This window comes from Bos mutus, chromosome 26 (genome assembly GCF_027580195.1).
Source record: "Bos mutus isolate GX-2022 chromosome 26, NWIPB_WYAK_1.1, whole genome shotgun sequence".
NCBI classification, from domain to species: Eukaryota; Metazoa; Chordata; class Mammalia; order Artiodactyla; family Bovidae; genus Bos; species Bos mutus.
Window position 1 is genome coordinate 19,085,936 of NC_091642.1, and position 26,369 is coordinate 19,112,304.

Consider the following 26,369-nt stretch of genomic DNA (forward strand, 5'->3'; position numbering starts at 1 on the left):
TCTTAGATTATAAGTCCCTCAGGATAGGGCTGCTTGTAAAGTATATTTACCAGCCCACCAGTGGTCAGTGACTCAAGCCACGTTTTTGGCCAACTAGGGGCATGTGGGAAAACTTCCTGGGCACTGACCTGTGGTCCCACTGGTAAAGCAAATGATGCTGAGATCTTCTGGTGCAGGAGGCTGGAGAGGGAAGCATAAGGGCTTAGTCTACTGTGAGCTTTGAGAGCTGAAGATGGCAAGACTCAAGATCAGGCAGAAGAAAACTTACCACGGGTTTTCTGAAGTTCTCTTTGCCTAAATTCTGCATGAACAGAAAAGCAAGAAAGACATTAGTTGAGATAGACAGTCTTAGGACAAATACAGTCCTCTTTTCCTTTTGCATGTGAACACCTCTGCAGGAATACAACCCAAATTCCAACCCAGGTCAGGCCCAAAAGCCAACATTCAGGCACAATGGAAGCCTCAGGGTAGAGTATAAGTTCTCTATAATACCAACTTATGAGGGCAGATCCCAAATGTCCAAACTTCCCATCAGACTCTCAAGGTTCAGTCTTCCAGGACCATTGCTAAATCATTTTAAATAAAATGAATAATTGACATTTCAAGGCTTACTGCACATTATATTACTGCCCTGAGCACTTTATGTTCTCTCATTAACTCTTTAAATCTCCTTTGTGAAGTAGGGATGGTTTCATCTTCATGTTACAGAGGGGGAAAAGAAGATGTGGTGCAACTGGCCCCAGGTCACATAACTAATGGATGTGGAGCTAGAAGGTGAACCCAGGAAGCCTGGTTCCAGGATCACCCCCCTCTAACTACTTCTGTATTTATAAATTCTCTACTTGGAAGTCTGTCTGCTGGCCACAGACCTTCCTCCCCCACTGGCAGGCTTTCTGAGTTGTCTTGGGGAAATGATTCCCATAGCTTAATACCATGAGTGTAATTGACTCCTCCCCTGCCACCTCTGGAGGACATCAACTTGCTTTCCTGTATGGAAGTCCTGCAAGTTGCCCACAGTGTGAGACCACCCTTCTGGCTGGCAGTTGAGCTTCAGTCCCCTACCTCAGCATCAAACAGGGATAAGATTTCAACTCCACATTTCTCCCCTCTCTTCTTCAGGTCATCCTCAAAGGGATCCATGAGGATGACCAATTTCAGGCCTGGGGCGAGGCCCTTTTCCACATTACTGATCAGGACTAATGCCTTTTGGGGTGTATCACAGATTACCATGGCGATATCAGCTGAAAGCAGAAAGAGAGCCGGAGGTCAGCCTCTTGTGTTGGTGTGCATCTGATTTTCTCACAAAGAGGAAAAGATTTTTGAAAATGTCAAAACTACTGGATCCCTAAAGGAGATTATGTTTGTAAATCAGATTTATAATGTATAAAATCGGAAACATTCCATTGATAATAAAATAAACTTAATTGAAACAGAAGCACTTAGTTTCCTTGCACACTGCCAACCATTTATAGTTTCTAGAGGAGCCACAAAATTCCTTCAGGTTAAGAATACAGACAACACACTTGGTCACATATGTGGTCCTGTCCATTTGCTTTGTTTAGGGGCATGGGGAGGAGGGATTACAAGGGGAAGGAGAGGGCAAGTAGGATTTTAGCAGACAAGCATTTTATAGTTTTTAATGGTAGCAATTGCTTTGATACTTGTTTGCACAAATGGAAACTTTCTGATTAAGTCTATAGTTCCAATGGATCTACTCACTTAATCTACCAGTTCTGTGATGGAAGGTAACATCTAGTATATCTCTTATTTGCCCATTGAACTTGAATTTGTTTCTCTAACAATAGTCATTTTGTCTACAGACTCACCATGGACATGGACATTGGTACATGCTGGTGAAAACTATACTCATTTCGATTTACAAGAGTAGGAAATTAAACCAGTAGTTCCATAGTGATACAGTCAATTAAGTGATTTATTCACTCACTCTATGGCCTTTCATCCAGGGTGGCCAGTGAAAATAGCTCACTGCCAAAACTATATTGTCATATTACGCCACCTTGAAGCATTTCATTGAAACTTCTGAGTATATCCCCGATTCATGGGCTTTTTCTAACTTCCCTCTAAATTATATCCTAGGTGCTATGGGACAAGAGAGACTTGAGCATTTTTCTGATCACAGCATTATAAGTCTGTTAACAAAAACCAATAATGAGGAAATACTCAGCATCAAGAAAGAATCAAGTTAAAATGTAATAGCAAAATTTTACCCTTGTTGATGATGTATATGACAGCTTCTGCTCCCAAGGTGTCATACAGGGGCACAGCTACCATGGAGTATGTGTAACAAGCGAACTCAGAGATGACCCACTGTATGGAGAGATGTTCAAATAAGGACTAGCATATGCTTTGACGACGAAGTGTGTTAATTCAGTCATTTAGTCAACAAATGCTTATTTGGTGGCTCTGTGTTAAAAGAAAGAATCTTCAGTTGTGCCATGTGAAATCTAGTTGCTTGACCAGGGATGGAACCCAGACTCCCAGCATTTGAAGCACAGAGTTTTAACCACAGGACCATCAGGGAAGTCCCCTCAAATCTCTTTTTTTGTGTGATGCTTTAGGGACTGCCATTGCTGATGCTATAAAATATAATTAAATAAAGGAGATAATGTGGGTACCGAGACAACTATTAAAACAAAGGTAGAGTGTAATAAGTTCTATCCATAAAAGGTACAGAAAGCATTAGGGGAGTCTTAAGGAAACAGAGTCACTCTCAGGGATGGAGTAAAGCTATCTGGAACTACTTTGGGAAAAGTGACGGAAATTGGGCAGGGCTCTGAAGGACAGGTAGGATTTGGTTATGGAGATGGAGACAGAGAAGGATGAAGGAAGTGAATGAACAAAGCAGGATTGCATGACATCACTACATATACATCAGAAAGCATAAAGAGTGACAGGAAGTGAATTGGGCTGATGGGTCAGAACCTGATAATGGTGGGTCTTAAATGTCATTATGAACTGAATTATGTTCCCCCTTAAATTCATGTCAAAGCCCTAACACCAAGGCAATTGTTTTTGTTGATAGCACCTTTTAAAAAGAATTAAGGTGAAATGAGATCATAAAGCTCAGCTGGTAAAGAATCTGCCTGCAGGGTACAGGAAGCTTGGGGCTGGTGCACTGGGATGACCCAGAGGGATGGTATGCGGAGGGAGGTGGGAGGGGGGTTCAGGATGGGGAACACGTGTACACCCGTGGCGGATTCATGTTGATGTATAGCAAAACCAATACAATGTTGTAAAGTAATTAGCCTCCAATTAAAATAAATAAATTTAAATGAAAAAAAAAAGAATCTGCCTGCAATACAGGAGACCCTGTATTCAATTCCTGGGTTGGTTAAGATTCCCTGGAGAAGGGATAGGCTACCCACTCCAGTATTCTTAGGCTTCTCTGGTGGCTTAGCTGGTAAAGAATCCGCTTGCAATGCAGGAGACCTGGGTTTGATCCCTGGGTTGGGAAGATCCCCTGGAGGAAGACATGGCAACCCACTCCAGTATTCTTGCCTGGAGAATTCCATGAACAGAGGCGCCTGGCGGGCTACAGTCCATGGGGTCACAAAGAGTCAAACATGATTGAGTGACTAAGCACAGCACAGCACAGAGCTCATAAGGATGGGACCCTGATCCAATATAACTACTGTCCTTATAAGAAGAGGAAGACACACTGGGGATGGCAGAGAAAAAGTCAAGTGAGGACACAGCAAGAAGGCAGCTGTCTACAGCCAAGAAGAGAGGCCTCAGGAGAAACACACCTGCTGACACCTTGATCTTGAACTGGAGATCTTGAATAGACTCTAGGACTGAGAAAATTAATTTCTGTTGTTTAAGCCACCAGTGTGTGGTATTTTTTTTATGGCAGCCCTAATAGACTAAGATACCAGGTTTGGTGTTAAGTTCCTGAACTAGAGTCAAGAATATCTCTGAGGCTGGGTTAAGGGAAGATGAAGTATATAGATGCACCCAGAAGTGCAGCCAGGCTTGCCCCCACCTTGGATTTTCAGTTAAACAACTGGCTTGGGTAAGCATATGTCATGCAACTATTCCAAAACACACAAAGGTTTTTCTCTGAGGATATTGGGTCTAATGACTTCACCTGAACTTGGAGATAAGCTTAATTCCAATCATTGTAATGTCTAAAATCTGCTTTCAACTCACTGTGGAAAGATGGCTGCAGCTGGTCTCAGGAGAAGTGGAGGCCTTGGTCAATAGTTCAGGGACAATGTGCAAGTTCCAATTCTAACACCAGTTCATCCCTTTCCACGTCACCCTCAAGCTCTTATTTGCCAGTCCCCTCACAGTTTCCTTATTTTCCTCATATGACAGACTGGCTTAAAATGACACATAACTGGAAACACATAGGAGAAGCCCAGTCACCCAGCAAATAGCACCATTCAACCAATATTAAAGAGGCCCTGCACTATAACTCTTTCAACTGGAACAATATTTAAAGAGTCTGAGGTCTCTAAACAGCTTTCATAAATCTCCATCAAGCATCAGAGTGCTGGATTTGGGGGAGTCTTTAGACTTGGCCCCGACTCATTTCTTTCAGTTAATTTCAACACAGTTACCTCTGGCCTATTCTGAGCAAAGATACCAACAAAGCTTTCTTGTGATGGTTTATATCCTTTATGCAAGAGACAGGAGCCCAGGTACTCTGCTCGATCAGACACCTACAAAAGAGAGAGGTAGAGAGAGAGGGAAAAAAAAAAGCAATCAAGACTCCAGAGAGAACAAATTAGCTCAGGATACCACATAAGCAAAAGAACTTATCCAAAATCATGGGCCTGACTTACCTGTTTGTAGGACAGCCATCTGTAGGGCTGGTTTGGTTTTCTATATCCCAGGCAAGGCCCATTGTCTAAAAACATAATATTAAGAGAAAATCAGTTCCAGTTGCAGATTCTTTGGACCAGAGAAAGTAAAAGGAGGTTAGGAAGAGACAAGACACAAAGGATAAATCCAGTAAGGACGCAAGCTTCTCTTACGTGCCAAGGAAATGCAAAAGTGATAAGTACTCAGTTCTCAAAGACAGAGAGAGCCTTGAAAACTGCATCTGCAACATTTAGGAAATGCTGAAAAACAGGGGTGGTTCCATCTTGGAATATGTGACCTCCACGGTAACAGGCATTTGGGGAAAGCCATGAATATGGACTAGCCCACATGACATGAACAAGCAAAAACCTACAAGTGAACACAAATAGCCGTATTGGGTAATCTTGGACTGAGTTTCCCTACAATAAAAAAGGGGCTTGGCAACCCACTCCAGTATTCTTGCCTGGAGAATTCCTTGGACAGAGAAGACTGGCAGGCTACAGTCCACAGGGTCGCAAAGAGTCAGACATGATTGAAGCAACTTAGCATATGTGCACAGTAAAAAAAATACGCTCATAAAAATTTAGACAAAAATAAAAATACAAGTCATCAATAATCTCATCACATAAACACCATTATCAAGACTGATATTACGTATTTTCTTTGATACTTCCTTTGATAGTTTCAAGGTTATATTCATTCCCCATATATATTTTGGTATCCTGCTTTCTTTCCCCATTTTATACAAATATTCCAATTATTATTTCTTCTCTATAGAGATTTTAATGGCCTTATTATGGCCAAGTAATGAAGGATTCTAGTGTACAGCTGAATTGATCTCATTTTGGGCATGGAGATTGTTTCCAAAATTGACACATCAAATAATGCTATGATACATATTTTCAAATTGATCATTTCAAAGTTAGAACATTTCCTTAGAATATTTTATTTTTATTTATTTATTTTTTAAATTTTATTTTTAAACTTTACATAATTGTATTAGTTTTGCCAAATATCAAAATGAATCTGCCACAGATATACACGTGCTCCCCATCCTGAACCCTCCTCCCTCCTCCCTCCCCACACCATCCCTCTGGGTCGTCCCAGTGCACCAACCCCAGGCATCCAATATCGTGCATCGAACCTGGACTGGCATCTCGTTTCATACATGATATTTTAAATGAAATAACTGGGTTGGGAAGGGTGGCAGGAGCTGGGGGTGAGGACAGTTGGTTAGAAAGCTCAAGGGTTTTTTTTTTAACTTTTTATTTTGTAGTGGGGTACAGCCGATTAACAATGTTGTGATGCTTTAGGTGAACAGCGAAGGGACTCAGCCATATATATAAATATACACCCTATCCAATCCTCCCTCAAACTCGCCTCGCATCCAGCTGCCACATGACATCGAGCAGAGTTCCACATTATACAGCTCAGGTTTTTGATACCCAGCATCACATTGCTTGGTGAATCGGTTGGGACAATTTGCCTTTTCTCCCACCAGCACATATCAAGTCATAGACACTAAATAGTCACTTTTTAATATGTCTTCTGGTTTAACAGATTTTAAAAGTTATTACTTTAGTCTAAACTTCTTTCACAGCTATTAAAATGGGACCTTTCCCCTTATTTGTCAAGCTTCATTCTCATGAATCGGTTGGTAACGTACTTCATATGAGAGTGTCTTCTGAGACACTGAGACTCATAAGAGCTACAAGAACACACATGAGCGTACGCAGGAGCACTTGGGTACACACTCATGTACATTAGCCTTGAATATTTTTACAGCTGTGTCTCACATTTGACAATAGAAGAATTAAACTTCTGAAAATCGAAACTATTCTGACTTATTTAAATTACAGTAAGTCATCCACTTACTAGAGGAAATAGTCATTTCAGCCACAGAAGTCACAGAAGTTATGGTACTTACGAGGCTACGGAAAAGCTCTAACTGGCTGAGAAACACCCATATCTAAGCCAGAATGAAACTGAGTTATAAATAGGAGTGCAGAAAGGAAGGAAGTTTTACATAGAGGATCTAGCCACATTGCTGAGGGGATTTCAGTTCTAGCCAAAAGGAAGCATTCAGAAAGAAGGTTATTAGGAATTCAGAGGCAAATAAGTGAACTTCCAGACTAAGTGACAGAGGAGAAAGGAAAGAAAGCAGGAAAGAGATAGCCACATTGACTAAAAAATATATATATATATATATTTTAATGAACATGGAGACTCTTCACAGGAAACATTAGTGCTTTTTCTTTCTGTTGAAACAGCTGCATGGAATGCTCAAGAAGTCAAGTCTCAGACTGAGACGTTCCTTGAAGCCAGGCAAGCCCTGCTTTAGGGGTTCCCAGCCCCTGCTCCAGCCTACAGTGTGCGCCACTCTGCCGATGCACCGTTTGTACTATCATTAACCCCCAGCGATACATACCTCTTATGGGCCCTGGCTTACTCTGCGCTGTCACATTAACTCACTGGGTCTTCCCAATAACTATCATTATCCCCATGGAACCAAGAATCATGAACTTGAACAACTTCAAGCGCACTCGTTAAGTGGCAGAGGTGATAGAGGTGAGAAAAACTCTATTGCATCTCCTTATCACTTCCCTATGGATAAAAATACTAGCAGAGGCCCATGGTCAAGGAATAAGTCAAATAATTGGCCCAAGGGGGCACCAACTGGGGTTTCATTAAACTCTGTGCCTGAATCAGCTTCACTTTGATTAGCCAAAGTCCTGACTAGGCAATAGCCTAGCCTTTGATTAATCAACTTAGATTTTCTGTTCTAAGACATGGCCATCTATAAAGAATCTACCTATTAGCAACTTCACAGCAAAATTGGGGCCCTAAGCTAGGTAGAGTTGAAATTTCGGCACACAAAGCCTTTGGAAAGCTCTGTTTAAAATTCATATTTGGAGGAGAAGGGGACGACAGAGGAGGAGATGGTTGGATGGCATCACCAACTCAGTGGACATGAATTTGAGCCCGCTCATGGAAATAGTGAAGGACAGAGAAGCAGCCCATGGCACTGCAAAAAGCTGAACAGGACTTAGCGACTGAACAGCAACTATCTGGAATTCCAGTTCAGTAAAACACAGTGCAGCCAGAGGATCTATATTTTAAACACTGCTGCTGCTACTGCTAAGTCGCTTCAGTGGTGTCCGACTCTGTGCAACCCCAAAGACAGCAGCCCACTAGGCTCCCCCATCCCTGGGATTCTCCAGGCAAGAACACTGGAGTGGGTTGCCATTTCCTTCTCCAATGCATGAGAGTGAAAAGTGAAAGTGAAGTCTCTCAGTCGTGCCCGACTCTTAGCGACCCCATGGACTGCAGCCCACCAGGCTCCTCCATCCATGGGATTTTCCAGGCAAGAGTACTGGAGTGGGTTGCCATTGCCTTCTCTGCAAGTCCTCATAAACAGTATCTTTTATTTTTAACACTATTTTTTATTTTAAATAAATATATATATAATATAAATATATTAAATATAATATAAACATATTAAATATAAAATATATTTTATATTTTAAACACTATCTGCAGGTAATTCTCCCCAGAGGAGGGCATGGCGACCCACTGCAGTATTCTTGCCTGGCGAATCCCTGGAGAGAGGAGCCGGCGGGCTGCAGTCCATGGGGTCGCACAGAATCACACCAGAAGGAACTTAGCACGCATGCATGCAGGTGATCCGCACATGGACCATCTACTGGGCAGGGATTAAAGATAGAGGTTGTGTATGTTTGTGTTAAGTCACTTTAGTTGTTTCCAATTCTTTACAACACTGTGTACCATAGCCTGCCAGGCTTCTCTGTCCATGGAAATTTTCCAGGCAAGAATATTGGAGTGGGTTGCCATGCCCTCCTCCAGGGGATCTTCCTAACCCAGGGATCAAACCCATGTCTCTTAAGTCTCTTGCATTGATAGGTGTGTTCTTGACCACTAGAGCCACCTGGGAACCCTATAAAGATAGAGGTTAGGGCTGATGTATTCCATCCCAGTTGTAATCAAATGTGTCATTTTTCTATGGAAATACGCTGGATTTTTCATGCCTACTTACTTGAGAAGCCAATTTATCTGTTTAGTTTTAATTTAACATTGAAAAACAATTCTAAATGAAGGTATCCTATGTGCCACATGCTGTGTGCTGAATGACTTGTATCTAGTTCCAATAACAATCCATGCTCAGTGAAGAAAACTTCAAAAAGTCTGAAGTCCCAAAGGAAAGTTCTATTGTATTAGCTATATACTATCTTAAGTTGCCAAATAAGTAAAGAAACTAGCGGTTGGTTTGTTTTTGTTTGTTATGTGGATAGAAATCTAAATCAGTACTGATGTGGAGCCAGAAATACCAAGTACAGTCCCCTCTGGAACCTTCAGATAGAAGCTTTCTTTACAATAAACTTCCATTGTCTTGAGGAGCAACAACTTTTACAAAGCACTTAAGAGTTGATATAAAATAAAGTAATCTAGACAGAGACTTAGATTTCAGTATCAGCATCAACATTTTCTAGTTCTGTCACTTTCAAAATATTCCTGAACCTCTGAGTCTCTAATTCCTCACTTTAAAAAATGAGGTTGGACTTCCCTGTCGGCCCAGTGGTTAAGAATCCACCTGTCAATGCAGGGAACACAGGTTTGATCCCCGGTCCAGGAAGATACCACATGCCTCGTGACAGCTAAGCCGGGGCACAACTACTGAGGCTGCATATGCTCTAAAGTCCCTGCTGCACAGAGAGGAGCCACTGCAACGAGAAGCCTGCACACCGCGACAAAGAGTAACCCCCTCTCGTGGCAACTAGAGAAAGCCCGTGAGCATCAGCGAAGACCGAGCACAGTCATAAATAAATAAAAAATTTTAATGGGGGTGTATAACAACTAATCGGAGAAGACAATGGCACCCCACTCCAGTACTCTTCCCTGGGGAGAATCCCAGGGACGGGGGAGCCTGGTGGGCTGCCGTCTATGGGGTCACACAGAGTCGGACACGACTGAAGCGACGTAGCAGCAGCAGCAGCAGCATAACAACTAATCCCTGAGGTGTAAGAAAATAAGTAGATGCTATCCATGCAGTACTATAGTTTGTCCTCAACAGGAATTGGCTATTAAATATTGTCGTCAGTTCAGTTCAGTTCGGTCGCTCTGTCGTGTCTGACTCTTTGCAACCCCGTGAATTGCAGCACGCCAGGCCTCCCTGTCCATCACCAACTCCCGGAGTTAAAAGGCAGAAGGGAAGTGGAGGACAAAAAGTCACATAGGTAAACCTCTGCCTGGACAGAGTATCACCCTAAAGAAAAAAAGTTACAGGGAGAGTGGGACTTCCCTGGTGGTCCAGTGGCTAAGATACTGACCTTCCAAAGCAGGGGAGCCTGGGTTTGATCCCTGGTCAGGGAACTAGATCCCATATGGCATAACTAAGACCTGATGCAGCCAAATAAATAAACATTTAAAAAAATATATAGGGAGAGTTATAAGCCTGTTGATTCTGAAAGGAAGCTAGTAAACCGAGCATTGTGTTCAATGATATCAGATACAAGTACTGAACCTTGATGTACTTCTTTCATTCATTGGAAATGAACCTACCAAAGGTCATGGGATAATGCTTCTAGGAAAGTCCAAAAGACAATTACCCTCTGTGATACTAAGAGAAGCAACAAGGGCCAGCAGTACGATACTAGGGGCAAGGTCAAGGTAAAAAGTCAGGAGGCCTGAATGCTAAATCTAGCTCAGATTCTATAATGCAGGGAACTACATTTATGAAACACATCCTCCTAAACAAATGTACTAGTGAATTAACCAAAATATTTTCCTGCTGTTAACTCTTTAACAACTTGGCCAGGAAGTTCTCCTTGTATTAAATAAGAACCAGATTCAGAGAGGCAAAGTGGTCTGTGCAGTCACACAGCTGGCAATAGAAGAATTGGGTTTCAAGCCCAAGTCTGTCCTGCTACACAGCTTCCAGCACCCACCCAGATCCTCTGCTCATGTCCCTGCCATGCAGTATTTTTAATTCTTCTCAGACCACCACACTGAAACAAAGTTTTAGAAGTGAGACAGGGAAGGAGAGGTAGGGAACAAGAGCCCATCTTGGTCTTACAGGCCAGGGGAAATAGCCAGGCTTACCAGACACAGCAAGTCCTCTTTGGAAGATTTCATATGTCGTCTTGGCATCTGAGAAGTAGTAGCGTATTAGGTCATTGTCCTTCTGGCAAATACTTCTCCGTGCTCCTCCCTAAGACACAAGACAAAGTTTAGGTCAAGTCTGAGTCTTTCCCCACCCTTTTCAAACCTGTATGGATTGAACTGAAAAGAACATAAATACTTACTATTGAGGTCACAATTATGACCCTTTTAGTATTTAATTAATCAATTTTTTTAAGTCTCAAAATTGTGGTATCTTCATATCAGAGAAACCCAGAGATTGTCGCAGTTATGTTTTTGGTAATTTCCCCCACCTCCCTAGGTATATGCATGTGCACTCACTCACACACGCATACACACACACACACACACACACACACACACAGGAGAGACAATATTATAGTTATGTGCTATGCTGGGCTTAATTGCTAAGTTGTGTCCGACTCTTTGTGACCCCATGGACTATAGCCCACCAGGCTCCTCTGTCCGTGGAATTCTTCAGGCAAGAATACTGAAATGGGTTGCCATGCTCTCTTCTAGGGAATCTTCCCAACCCAGGGATTAAACTCAGGTCTCCTAAATTGCAGGCAGATTCTTTACTATCCAAGCCACCAGGGAAGCCCTTTTATAAAAAATCATATTAAGTTTAAACATCTATCAAATGCATACTATGTTCAAGGCCCTGTGCAAATATTGTAGATGCAAAGTGAGTTGAGACAAAAGTACTGCCTGTGAAAGTGAAGTGAAAGTGAAAGCGCTCAGTCTTGTCTGACTCTTTGCAACCCTGTGGACTATACAGTTCTTGGAATGCTCCAGCCCAGAATACTGGAGTGGATACACTTTCCCTTCTCCATGGGATCTGCCCATGAGTGCCACATAAATGAGAGTTTTGGGAGCTGGGGTAGGGCAAGAAGGGGAAAACATGCAAATATAACACCGTGATGTACACACTATAATAACAACATATGTTTTGGGAGATGAATGAAGTAACCAATCCTGAATCAAATAGAAAGCCTACAGAGAAGAAATAATATTTCAATAGAGACTCTGATGACAGTAAGCATTTACCAAAAATATGTGGTTTCATAGAATGGAGGGAAAGGAAAACAGTTCAGAGTCAAGCAATAGCCTGAATAAAGATGCAGAGGAAGCAACAAAGATTTACTGTGTAGCACAGGGTATTACACCCAGTATCTTGTAATAACCTATAATGGAATATCGTCTGCAAAAAAAAAAATCACTATGTGGTTCACCTGAAAGTAATGCAGTATTGTCAACCAACTATGCTTCAACTTAAAAAAAAGGAGGCGGGAAAACACACTGCAGATCCTGGCAGGCAGCTCAAGAACAGGGTATCTGAGAATGAGGGCATAGCTGGGATGTGTCTAGAAATGTCATCTGGAACTTTAGGATCCAGTCCTGATCTAGATCTTCTGGAGCTGCCATAGGAGCTAGAGGTATGATTCAACCCTCATGAAAGTTAGAGAAGCCCTGCCATCAATAAAATAGGCATTCAAAACTGCAAGTTACTACCAAGATAGCGGCTCTACAAGTCCAAGAGAACCCATGAGACTCTAACAAAAGATCTGACTTAATCTGGAGCATCAGGGAAGATTTCCATCAGATGTCGCGTTAAGTCAAGACATCAAAAACAAAGTTCTATTTCTAGGAAAGAAAGATGGGGTCTTGCTGTCTACTTACATAGACAGCATTGAGGAAGAATGAAACATGATAACTTTTGGCAACTGGGTAAGAAGAGATGAATTTAACTGAGATGGACCAGGAGGGGAAGCAGGAGAGGGTGCCGGTGTGTATGCAAGAGTGTGTGTGTGTGTGTGTGTGTGCGTGTGTGCACGTCGGTATGTAAGGGAGAAAACATGCAATAAAGAGATGTGTGGAGCCTGAGGTACTCAAGTGTCACTGAGATGGACTTAAACTCAAAAGAGAGGTCAGATTTGGGTGTCATAGCCCTTCAGGTACATATTCATATCATATTAGAGGGTGGTTTTCTCAAAAGCTGTGAGGATTGAAAGCAGGGATTGGCAGACTATAATTGGGGCCAACCATGGCTAGCCAGTTTTTAAATAAAGTTTTATTGGAACACAGCCCTGCCCTCATTTACATATCTCTTGGTGCTTTCACACTGTAACAGCAGAGCTGAATATTTGCAACACAACCCATGTGGTCTGCAGAGCCTAAACTCTTCACTATCTGGCCTTCATGGAACAAGTTTGCCAATCCTTGCTTCAGAGGAATCAAAAGTTGGTGAGATTGAAACTCTAGGATAAAGAGAGGAAAGAATCTAAGTGACAAAGAAAGACTATCTTGGAATTAGGAAGAAATCTCACTGAAGAATATGATGAAATGCAAAGGAAGAAGTTTTAAGAAGGAAGTATCAATTGAGAGGAAGAATCATTGAATTTATTTTTTTAATTTATTCTTTATTGAAGTATACTTGATTTACAATGTAGTGTTAATTTCTGATGCACAGCAAAATGACTCAGTTATACACATATATACATCCTTTTTTATATTCTTTTCCACTATGGTTTATGCCAGAATATTGAATATAGTTCCCTGTCCTGTACAGTAGCACTTAGCTGTGAATCACTGAATTTAGAAGTCAGATTATGAATGACGCAGAGAAGTCTGAGGGGATGGTAGTGATAAAGGTTAGGCCTCAGTGGGTTGAAGTTAACGAGGGGAAATCAACAGTCTGCTCTTAAAGACTCAGGGGAAAGGGACGATTGAAAAGACATGGTGGCCTGAAGTATCAGGATTATAGGGACAGTAAGATGCTGATGAAAGTCTGCCAAATAAAAGGGAGGGTGGTAGAGAATGGAGGCAACTTGGAGTCAAATTCCCAACTAGAAGCACAGAGTTTGTAACAAGATCAGAAAGGGTTAGCTTTAATGCTTTCTTCTCTGAAAAGAGTTGAAGATGAAAAATCATGAGAGAAAATTCGTGGCACTAACCCTTAATAGGAAGTGATATGATTTGCTAAAATGTCAAAGAATTGAGGGGAGAAGCCCAGTTCAGTGTCTGTCAGTATTAAGAGAGACTATTAACTCAAAGCTGGAATTGAATTCAATAACTTTTTTTTTTTTTAACCATTCTTAGACATGGTATTTCTCAATGAAAATGTTCTTCTGTCCGCAGAGTCCTAACTATCATCTAGACTGTGGGTCAGCAACGTGTTCCTGCAACGGGCTAGATAGTAAATACTTTAAGCTTTGTGGAACACATAAGATCTAGCTCTTTCTTTTATTCTTTTTACATATCCTTTGAAAAATATAAAGAATGTTCTTAGCTTGCTCACACAGATAAAGGTGGGTTTTGTCTGCATGCTATAGTCTGCCAATCCCACATCTAGATTTTTGGCATCATAAAACCAGTAAAATCTGTGATTTCATTACAAACAAAAATATACCATTAATAGAACTTTCAACTTGTAGATTTTCTGTTTATTTTTGCTAATCAAAAAGGCTTACTTTCCCACACTACTCCCAGTCTCCTTAACCACCTCTCCTAAGGTCCTGAATTACAGTTTGTGTTCCATGAAGGCTGACAAACTGCAAAGGTAATTGGCATGTTACCTCAATTCCCACCGACTGCTTGTTCAGATCAACATGAGGCAAGGCGGGCTGAGGTCTGTTAACCAACCACAGGAAGATGGCAGCTCCGAAGGTCAGGATGCAGATCAGTGCCGGGGTTGGAAGTGGGGAAAATAAGAAGTTAAAGATAAAAAGCATCTTTATGAAGAACAGCAGGAAATTCAGGCCTGTAAAAGAAAAAAAGGAAAGAAAAAGAGGAAATTGCCGTACTTTTTTTTGCTCAATCAGCTCTCTATGCTTACAGAAGCTACACATACACATACAGCGTCTAACCCTCCAAATAGCCATTGTTAACCACTCCAGCAGCTGAATTCCTCCCACTGTTTACCGTAGCAATGTCGGAAATACTAGAATACGTTCTCCACCCTGGCTACTTGACTGTCCTCCCACAAATGGGAAAGGATCAAAGGAAAGAGGTTAATCATTTCCCAGACAATTTTGAGAAATGACTACAATTTTATTTTTTGGTTCACAAACCCTAGAAGAAGCCCTCTGGATCCAACAGAAGCTGGTAGTCAAAGGAGGGGGCTCCAGAGAGCTTTCCCACCCAGGCAGACAGAGGGTCATGAAGGACTTCTTACGACTGCTTCTCCCTAGTATCAGCCAAACAGAAGATGGAACCTCTGGAGAGGTGATACCACCTATCTTAGAAATCATGTGTTCTCCTGTGAAGGACACTTCCTGCTGGCCCAGATATGCCTTCCTCATTGCTTTCTTTTCTGAGCCATCAGGAGGGTCTCAGAGATCAAAAGCATGACAACTTGCTGGGTCCAAAGTCCTCTTTCTCCAGGGAACCTGAAGGAATCATTTTTATCAGAGACAACTTTAGCCAGGTCTGAGAAAGGTTGCTGGAGAATGGGCCCGACACATGGTAGCCGGGAGGCATTGAAGATTTAAGCCAGGAAGAGATCTCTAGGAACCAAAAGAAACAAAATCTTCCCTCCACAACTCAACTTTACTTGTAGCTTCCAGCCAACTTTAGCTTCAAACTACTCTCTATAAGGAGGCATTAACATTTGGGTAGATCCTAGGACCTTACTTTCACTGACATCTCTTCCAGGTCTTGCCTCACAACTTTCAGACTTGATTAAGGCAATAACAGCAGCAAGCATATGAGCACCAACTGTATGCCAGGCACCAAGCTGGGTTGTTTGCATGGATTATCTAATTTATTTCAACCAATATCACAAAGTCACATTTTACAGATAAGAAAATAGAAACTCCCAGAAGTAAAGTGACTTATCCAAGGTCATTCACCATTTCCCACTGCTGTCTCCCCATTAAAATCGACAAAACCACAACTCTTTCCTCCTTACAGTGTCTAGCCATAGAGTTCAAGGAGGCTGAATTCTTTCGGCAGCTTATGAGTCACAGCAAAGGATGTTCGGATGTTGTATGTGTTTCTCCAGTAGTCATGGATGGATGGGAGAGTTGAACCATAAAGCAGGTTGAACACTGAAGAATTGATGTTCTCAAACTGTGGTACTAGAGAAGACTCTTGAGAGTCCCTTGGACAGCAAGATCAAACCAGTCAATCCTAAAGGAAATCAATCCTGAATATTCACTGGAAGGAATGATGTTGAAGCTCTAATACTTTGGCCACCCGATGTGATGAGCCAACTCACTGGAAAAGACCCTGATGTTGGAAAAAATTGAGGGCAGGAGGAGATGGGGGAGACAGAGGATAAGATGGTTGGATGGCATCGCTAGCTCAGTGGACATGAGTTTGAGCAAACTCTGGGATATAGGGAAGAAGAGGGAAGCCTGGGGTGCTGCAGTCCATGGGGTCGCAAAGAGCTGGACACAACTGAGCGACTGAACAACAAAAATTTCCTGTAATGCTCTACAGAACAATATCTCAAGAGACAAGAGCAAACATTCTTACTCAAAATCAAGAGAGTAAATAAAGTCCAACAAAGAGCTTTATCAGATCAAACTCACAGTCACCATTCGAGCTTTGAAGCAGTTGCCACTAGGAGGCATCTGGAAATTTCTCCATTAAGAAAAACAGTTCAGCCCACTCTTACAAAGGCTTTTATAAAGCCTAGAAATTTTGTGTGGGAGCAGGAACAGTCACAAGAAACCTTGAGTCACGTTTCATCATTTTTTTCTGCCTCTAATTGGTTATTATCTGAATTTGGAGTAGTCCCTTGCCATTGTATGGAGGAAAATGGAACTTCCAGAGCCTGAGATGACTGTCCCAACTCTGGTTTCTTCCACGTTGTGTTTAGGTGGGAAAAAAAAAAAAAAAGAAGCTTAAAAATAAAAGCCAGACCCCACAGGTGGTAGGTTACCTAACAACAGGTCCTGTTGTCACAATCTGCCAGGATTCTGACAGCTGGGGTTTTTGGAATCTGGCTTTACCCAGGCTTGTATGATGCAGTGGCAGTCCAGGAGGCAAAACTCATTCAAGAGCCAGCCATGTGGGACACTGTCTTGTGAAAGGCTGGCCACCCAAGCCAGGCTGAGAAGGGGGGCCGCCCCAGGGAAAGTTGCAAAATCCATAGCAAGGCAGCAGTGTCTCAGTGAGGAGAAACCTGCTTTGTGCTCACCCACCTCTGCCCACTGGCCACCTCTCCCACCTCAGCCTGGATTCTGCCACCAGTCTGGTGATATCTTAGGATCTGGGGTTCTGCCTTCTGCCCTCATCCCACCCTCAAATAAGAGATTTTTATCTGCACTCCCTTCTTGGCCTCAAGAACAAGTTGTTGCCCCTCAGACATTTGCTCTCTTCTTATGCAAGGCAGATGTATATGTTAATGGGAGATTTAATGGGAGACTTTGTAAACAAAATTTTCAGAAGAGGATTAAAGGTGAAATGTGCCAGGGTAGGATGGGGAAGAGGGGGTGAACTTTTGGCCGGTAACATGAAGGGAGGAGAGAAAGAGCCCTTGGCCTCTCTAATGGTGGAACTCGCTGTCCACACCGGCTGATTCTTACCACGTAGTAATGTGAGCCCAGGGTCATCGGAAGGTCAGATTTTTTTTTTTTTTCTCTAGAAAACCTGGAACACTGGATCTTAATGAAAGCTAAATTTTAACTTCTGGTTTAATGAATAAAGGTCTGGCATGGGATAAATGAAAACTTAGTAACTGGGGACTTCCCTGGTGGTCCAGTGGTTAAGAATCTGCCTTCCAGTGTAGGGGACATGGGTTTGATCCCTGGTAGGGGAACTAAGATCCCACACGCCGCAGGGCAACTACCGAGACTGAGTGCTCTGAAGCCCATGCGCCGGAACTAGAGAAGCCAATGACGCAGCTAAGACCCAACATGGCCAAATTAAACAAATGAACAAATATTAAAAAGGGGGCGCAGTGTGGGGAGAATGGACACATGTATATGTTTTGGGGGGGAAAATACATACACACTGGGTTTAATCTGGATCATGATCTACCATTTCTTGAGCCTTCATTTCAGACATACACCTGTCCTATTGGCCATAAATGGGATGAGCTCGACCGCTTCACTACTTTGCCTACACTGGCAAGGGGCTTTGTTTGCAGTCAACACTGAAGGATGAATCTATTTCGTCAGCTGAAAGAGCTTACTCACTTTGTTTGCTGTTGCTGATCAGGTATCCACACAGGCTCTACACAGAATTTCAGTTCTTTTCTCCCTGGCTCCCATATTTTTTTAAATGGAGGTAAAATTCACATACCGTAGAATAAACCGCTTTTAAAATGGACAATTTAGTAACATTCAATACATTCTCAGGGTTGTGTAACCACCATCTCTAGCTATTTCTAAAACGTTTTCATCACTGCAAACAGCGGAAACCAGGCACCCATTAAACTGCTACTCTTGTTCTCTCCCCCCACCCTTGGCAACCACTAATTTACTTTCTGTTTCTGTGTATTGGGTTGGCCAAGAACTTCCTTTGAGTTTTCCAGTAAGGTGTTATGGAAAAACCCAAATAAACTTTTTGGCCAACTCAGCATTTACCGATTTTGAATATTTCATATAAGTGGAATCAGATAATATGTGACCTTTGTGTCTAACTTCTTTCCCTTAATATTTTTAAGGTTTATCCATGTTTACGGCTTAGCATGATTTGGTATTGTATTTCACCCCTTCTTATGGCTGAATAAAACTTCAGAGTATGCATAGACCACGTTTTGCTGCCCCATTCATCAGCTGATGGATATTTGGGTTGTTTCCACCATTGGATATGGTGAATAGTACTATGACGTGTATATAAGTCTTGTTTGAATATCTATTTTCAATTCTTTGGGGGTAAATTGCTGGTTCACATGGTAATTTTATGTTTAACTTTTTGAAGAATCACCAAACTGTTTCCCATAGTAGCTGTATCATTTTTATATTCCAACCAGCAATGTAAAGGATTCCAGCTTTTTACATACTTACCAACTTTTGCTATTCTCTCTCTTTTTAAAAATAGCCATTTTAATGGGCGTGAAATGGCATCTCACTTGGGTTTTGATTTACAGTTCCCTTATGACTAATGATGTTGAGCAATTTTTCATCTGCTTTTTTGTCATTTGCATTTCTTCTATGAAGAAATGTCTATTTCAGCCATTTGCCTATTTTTAAATTGAGGTCTTATTTGTCCTTTAGTTGTTGAGTTGTAAACTTTCTTTATATATTACAGATACTAGATCCTTTTCAGATATATAATTTTCAAATATTTTCTCCCAATGTATAGGTTCTCATTTCACTGTCTTGCTAGTCTCCTCTTTGATGTACAACACAGACACATTTTGAAACTGAGGATGCTGGCACTAGAGAGAATTTGCAACCATATCATGTAACTCTCTTACTGTTTAAATGGGAGAAACTGAAGAGCTTGAAAGAAGGAAAGATCTTCAGGTTACACCAGTACTGGACTGGTTGCCATTCTAAGCTTTAGAATCTATTAACACTTCCAGAGGTGCTCAGATAACAAGGGGGAAAGCCACACTCTCTCTTGTCATGTGTCCTGTGTCACTCGAATTACAATTCTGGACCTGTCGCTCCACAGAAACCCCTGCAAGCAGTTCTTCTTCCCTAACATCACTCCCAGTTGGGAAAGAATGGAATAGGGAGAAGTGCAATAGCAGTAAAAAAAAAAAAAAAAAAAGAGGAAGGAGAGCTGTGTTATGCTGTAGCTAGGAGTTCCTGTTTGAAGTTATCTACAGATGGTCGAACAAGCCACAGGCTTCCCCCAAGTGGAAAGCTTCCTTTGCTTTTTGATGTGGTAACACTGACACACCTCAGCCCCAGCTCCTCTGATGCCCATCTGTCCTCAGCCCCTCCCCTGATTCTCTCCAGGGCCCTCCTTTGCTCTGTGGTTCGGATGGCCAGAGCCAACATTACTCATCTGGCTCCTGACATACTGACTTCTCAAGCTAGCAGAAGGACACCTTCTGCCTTCATACTTGCTTGCAAGCTCCCAGGACCAGCCTTGGTACCTAAGTTGTGACCACCCCATATTCTTCTTTGGGTTTTGCTCCTTTGAAGATTTGGGGCAGCATGTCTTAAGTCTTGTTTTCTTTGGATAAAGTCCCTAAATGACCTCTTCTACTCTAAATTCATGTGTTTTGTCAACGATGTTTATTGCTATGAGTCTTTCAGATTATCCCTATAGTCTGCCAAATAATTTTTCTTCTCATCATTCCTTCCATTTAAAAGATTTCATGTTTCTGCCATATGTATATATGGCATATACTTCAAGCATAAGTCTACTCCAATCCTGGGGTCTCTGCATTTGCTCTTCTTTTTTGCCTGAAACGCTATCCCACAGATTTGAAATTGTCATGTATTGCTTCTAGGTAGGATCTCAACTCCAATGTCATTTTCTCAGAGGCTCTCTAGGATCACCCTACTGGACCTCAAACGCTATCATAGACCCACTTTCTCTTCTTCACGTCACTGTCAGCTATCTTAAACAGTCCTGGTCCATTTGGGTCCATTTCCCCTATTAAACTGGTGCTTTCATTGGAATGGGGATTTTTTTTTTTTTTTTTCACTGCGGTGCTTCCAATGGCTGCATCATGCTTGGCACAGAGGAAACTTTCAATGAGTAACTGGTTACTGAATAAATGATCCATTTTCTAGTTCAGAATTATCTGTTCTACACACTCTCAGTTGACTCATTTTTCCCTTAGTAAAACTCCCCCACCCACAAGCTCTCCAATCTTAGATCATCAAAAATCACTCTGGACAATCTTGAGACATGCATTCCCAATCAATATTTTGACAAGTTATTGGTTTTGGTGAAACCAAAACAGATGGTAAAAGGATATATTTCTAACACATCAAAAGCTGGTCAGGATCAGTCTATTCCTCCAGGTTTAGAGGAAGCTACAGGATGGATCTTATCGGATGAAGTCATCTACAGTGTTCAGTGGGCAAAAAATCCAGCCTAGAAATATGTAATTGTTACTCTGGATTTCTGGAATTCAAAGGACAATAAGACAAATTATCTTTGCTTTTAAGCTTGAAGAACTAATTATTTTTCTATGCAATAATGAATATATATTTCAGTTATAAGCGTTTTACAAAAAAAAGTTGCCTTCTAGAAAGTGGTCCACTCATTTGGGTTTAACTGGTTTTTGTGTTCTCCTGCATGTATGGGCTCATTCTGTGGTGATAGAAAGCTCATTAAAAGAGAGTCCAGAGTCCCCAAGTTCTTATACCTAATTAATCAACATTCTTCCATCCAATTACCTACTGTCTCCTAGAGACTATGTCACAAGTCTTCACAACTCATAATGACTCCAGAGGGGCCTATGTGTTATTTAGGAGGCTGTATATGAAAGTTCTGCTTTCTTGGTTGGGCTTTAAGTTCTAACCCAGCCTTCACTGTTATTTCCCTTAACTTTCTGCCACCTCCAGTTTAGGAGGGCTTCATTTCATTCCTCAAGGGCTTTCCTGCTGGCTCAGCAGTAAAGAATCCCCCTGCCAATGCAGGAGATGTGGGTTTGATCCCTGGGTCGGGAAGATCCCCTAGAGAAGGAAATGGCAAACCACTCCAGTATTCTTGCCTGGGAAAATCTTGTGGACAGAAGAGCCTAGTAGGATACAGTCCCTAAGGTTGCAAAAGAGTCAGACATGATTTAGCGACTAAACAACAATAACATTTCATTCCTTAACTGAATAGTTAATAGGTATAGACAAATTTCAAAATAATGGCAAAAGATCAATAGGACATTACAAACCAATAGCCTCATGAGTACACTTGGGAGGAACTGATAAACTTTCCCTTAATATGCAATGAATGTGAACCACATAAGTATTCTACTGAAAGATCCTTCACCTATTCCTAAAGAACTAAGGAGTTTTCACCTTTCCTTATACCTTTACTCTTCTGTAGCAAATAGAGTTTTCTTCTACTAAAAAATAAAAGATAATATGATTTGAGACAACAAACTTGTTTTGCAAATCTAGCCAGAGGAAAAGCTGATAATGAGGACATAGCACAGGGAACTATACTCAGCATCTTATAATAACTTATAATGAAAGAGATTGTAAAAAAGGAATATATATATTTATATACATAGGAATAAGTGAATCATTTTGCTGTACACCTGAAACTAACACATTGTAAACCAACTATATTTCAATAATAATTTTAAATAATAATAATTTTTTAAAGGCAGATACAGAAAAGCATTGGTTCTTAAAGAGGGTAAACCTCAACTAACCATGCCATTATTACTTTTATTTTATTTTTTTACAACAACCAAAATTTCTTGCTCATCCTTCATCCAGGATCCAGGTACCTATGCTATTTTAAATCATTCAAAAACCAAAAGGACCAATATTCAGTTATATTCCACATAAAATTTGTTGTCATATTTCCCAATTTTAAAAAAAGTAGCTGAGAGGGGAATCCTAAAATTCCTCTAAAGAAATAAGAGGCAATTAGATACCATGAGATATGTCAATAAGGTGTCACCTCATCGCAGTCACTCTTATCCAACTCTTTGGTCCATAGCCTACCAGGTTCCTCTGTCCATGGGATTTTCCAGGAAAGATACTGGAGTGGATTGCTATTTCTTCCTCTAAAGGATCTTCCCAACCCAGGGATCAAACTCATATCTCCTGCATCTCCTGCATTGCAGGCAGATTTGCTGTCTGCTGAGCCATCAGGGAAGCCTTCAGTAAGGTGGCCAGTTACCAAACCACTAGTCAGAAAATCAATAGCTTTCCTATATTTTGAAAATAATGGAAAAGGTGCATTTCCAATAGTGTATATAAGAATAAATGTGTAAAACCTATATTTAAAAAGTGAAACCTTGAAAAAAATGGAAAGATATATTTGAAATAGTCAAGAGGTCCTATCTTCCTAAATATATCTATACATTTAATGCAACCCTAATAAAGACTAATAAAATTTTCTTGGGAAAATAAGAAGTTAAAGCTCACCCAGAAAAATAAAACTTACAAAAAATAGAAAATTTTTGAAAAATAACAGGAATTGGGTGGGTAGCAGTTAAGTAAACATTACCAAATTTGCTTACTATGGAAATTTTCTCTTGGTTATCAATAGACAAGTCTATGTGATGAGATAATCCTGAAATAACCTCAGTGGATGCTATTATCATATACTAAATTGCAGTCCAAATTAAGATAGACTTTTTTTTTCACTTCTAGTCAATGTGTTGAAACAACTGACTAGCCATTCAGACAGAATACCTAAAGCTGATTTCTGTCTTACCCCTAAAACAAAAATGCATTGGAAGGACTTCTCTGGCAGTACAGTGGATAAGAATCCACCTGCAAATGCAGGGACCTGGGTTCGATCCCTGGGCTGGAAGGATTCCACATGCTGCAGAGCAGCTAAGCCCATGTGCTACAACTGCTGAGCCCGAGGGCGGCGACCACTGAGCCCGTCCACTGCAGCCCCCAGCCTGTGGTCTGGAACGAGAGATGCCACCGTAGTGAGAAGCTTGCGTACCTCAACAAAAGAGTAGCCCTCAGTCGCTGCAACCAGGGAAAGCATGTGAGCAGCAGCAAAGACCCAGCACCTCCAAAAATAAGTTACTTATTTTAGAAAATACATTGAAGATGGACCAAAGACGAGATATAAAACATTGCACACTGTGAGAGTACTGGAGGATAAAAAATATGAGAGAATTGTTTTTTATAATCCTGACATGGAGAAGACTCAAGACAGACACGAAACCTAGAAGCTGTGCAAGGAAAATGTTGGCTTATACAAAACTTTAAAAGATACTTGCCCTGCAGAAAAGATATCAAAGACAAAGTCAAAGATAAACTGGGAATAGTATCAAATATTCCAGCTAGGCAAAGAGCTCATTTCCTCAGTAGAAATGCTTAGAAGTCAATGAAAAACAGCACATAACCCAGTAAAACAAAGAGCAGAGGGAATGACCAGAAAGTTCAAAGCAAAACAAACAGGTTACTTAAAACGGGGAAAGACATTCAACTTCACTTACAGTTTTTTAAAATGCAAATCTAAATAAAATCCCATTTCCCCATCCTTCAGGTTAGCAGTGATGAAGCAGTATTAAATGCAGGATCAATCATGGAGATGTAAATTTGGGGCAGTCTCCTTAGGGATGTGTCTACTGTCTGAAACCACAATTTAAATTATGTGCCTTCTGACCTAAAGACACGACTAGTAATTTATCTTGTAGAAAGACCTAAGTTCAATAAAGCACGTCACTTTAAGTGGCTGTCTGAGTCATGGGTTAGGAATGTGGATTCTGAGTCAGGTTGCACCCAATTTTTGTGATCACCTTTGTGACCTAGGGTAAATAACCTCTGTGTACTTCTGTATCTATAAAATAGCAATACTAATATCTCCCTCATAAGGCTATCCCCATGATTAAAGAAGTTAATGTACCTGTGTGGTGCCTAGAACAATGCCTGACCCACAGGCTCAGGTATTAGCTATTATGTTCATCATCATTAAATTTATAGGATTGTTGATAATGTCAGACACCAGAAAAGCCTTCCTCAATAGGAGAATAACCAGATAAATTATACCACTTACATACAACAGAATTATTGGCAGGTATTAAAGAGAATTCTGGAGGAGGAAATGGCAACCCACTCTGGTATTCTTGTTAGAAAAATCCCATGGACAGAAGAAGCTGGTGGGCTACACTCTGTGGGGTCACAAAGAGTTGGACACAACTGAGCAACTGAGCACATTAAGAAAAATAAAGCAGATCTGTATATATTGATAAGGAAAGAACTATGTGAAATATCAGGCTTCCTAGGGGGCACTAGTGGTAAAGAACTCCTGCCAACCAATGCAGGAGACATAAGAGACGTGGGTTCTATCCCTCGGTCGGGAAGATCTCCTGAAGGAGGGCATGGCAATCCACTCCAGTATTCTTGCCTGGAGAATTCCATGGACAGAGGAGCCTGGTGGGTTATAGCCTGGTCACAAAGAGTTGATCACAACTGAAGTGACGTCACACATACACACACACACACACACGAAATATCACCAAGTACTGCGAAGAGCAGACTCATTGGAAAAAACCCTGATGCTGGGAAAGACTGAGGGCAGGAGGAGAAGGGGATGACAGAGGATGAGATGGTTGGATGGCATCACCAACTAAATGGACATGACTTTGAGCAAGCTCCAGGAGATAGTGAAGGACAGGGAAGCCTGGTGTCCTGCAGTCCGTAGGGTCACAAAGAGTCGGATATGACTGAGCAGCTGAACAGCAACAAAGGGGAAAACTGCTTGGGCCATGCAGTGTATGCTTTTGTGTTCCTGAAAGAATAATCCTCACAGGAAAAGACAGACTGAAGAGGAGTTTTTATGAATGGATTTTCTAGAAACTTTTGAGTATTCAAATCATTCAGCTTAAAATATTTAAGGGCTTGTCTATATATCATTGGCTTCCTTGGTGGCTCAGGTATCATCAACATCATTCCAGGTGCTGGGGAGATAGTTTTTATTCCACAGTGTTCTATAATCTAGTTCTTGCTCAGGTTTGCTGTTGAACTCCCCAGTAAAATACAACCCCAGTAGGTCATGGAACTCTGCTCAGTGTTATATGGCAGCCTGGACGGGAGGGGAGTCTGGGGGAAAATGGGTGCATGCATATGTATGGCAGAGTCCCTTTGCTGTTCACCTGAAACTATCACAACACTGTTAATTGGCTATACCCCAATACCACCTGACCTGCCTCTCAAGAAATCTGTATGCAGGACAGAAAGCAACAGTTAGAACTGGACATGGGACAACAGACTGGTTCCAAATAGGAAAAGGAGTACATTAAGGCTGTATTATTGTCACCCTGCTTATTTAACTTCTATGCAGAGTACATCATGAGAAACGCTGGACTGGAAGAAACAAGCCGGAATCAAGATTGCCGGGAGAAATATCAATAACCTCAGATATGCAGATGACACCACCCTTATGGCAGAAAGTGAAGAGGAACTAAAAAGCCTCTTGATGAAAGTGAAAGAGGAGAGTGAAAAGTTGGCTTAAAGCTCAACATTCAGAAAATGAAGATCATGGCATCTGGTCCCATCACTTCACGGGAAATAGATGGGAAACAGTGGAAACAGTGTCAGACTTTATTTTTGGGGCCTCCAAAATCACTGCAGATGGTGACTGCAGCCATGAAATTAAAAGACGCTTACTCCTTGGCAGGAAAGTTATGACCAACCTAGATAGCATATTCAAAAGCAGAGACCTTACTTTGCCAACAAAGGTCCGTCTAGTCAAGGCTATGGTTTTTCCAGTGGTCATGTATGGATGTGAGAGTTGGACTGTGAAGAAGGCTGAGCGCCGAAGAATTGATGCTTTTGAACTGTGGTGTTGGAGAAGACTCTTGAGAGTCCCTTGGACTGCAAGGAGAT

General features: G+C 41.4%; 1 protein-coding gene across 5 annotated transcripts in view; it reads right to left on the minus strand.

Annotated features, from left to right (window-relative positions):
- Positions 1-26,369, minus strand: part of ACSL5 (acyl-CoA synthetase long chain family member 5) — a 51,433-nt gene that overhangs the window by 15,119 nt on the left and 9,945 nt on the right. For 4 of the 5 annotated variants that reach the window (XM_005888660.2, XM_005888661.3, XM_070363402.1 and 1 more), the window contains 8 exons: positions 14,559-14,743; positions 10,945-11,053; positions 4,809-4,873; positions 4,584-4,685; positions 2,229-2,328; positions 1,063-1,241; positions 269-301; positions 129-180 (listed from right to left, as the gene is read on the minus strand). In XM_005888660.2, the coding sequence (XP_005888722.1) occupies positions 129-180; positions 269-301; positions 1,063-1,241; positions 2,229-2,328; positions 4,584-4,685; positions 4,809-4,873; positions 10,945-11,053; positions 14,559-14,714 (796 nt within the window). In that variant the 5' untranslated portion in view covers positions 14,715-14,743. The remainder of the gene's footprint in view (positions 1-128; positions 181-268; positions 302-1,062; positions 1,242-2,228; positions 2,329-4,583; positions 4,686-4,808; positions 4,874-10,944; positions 11,054-14,558; positions 14,744-26,369) is intronic. The other variant, XM_070363404.1, reaches the window with a different exon arrangement.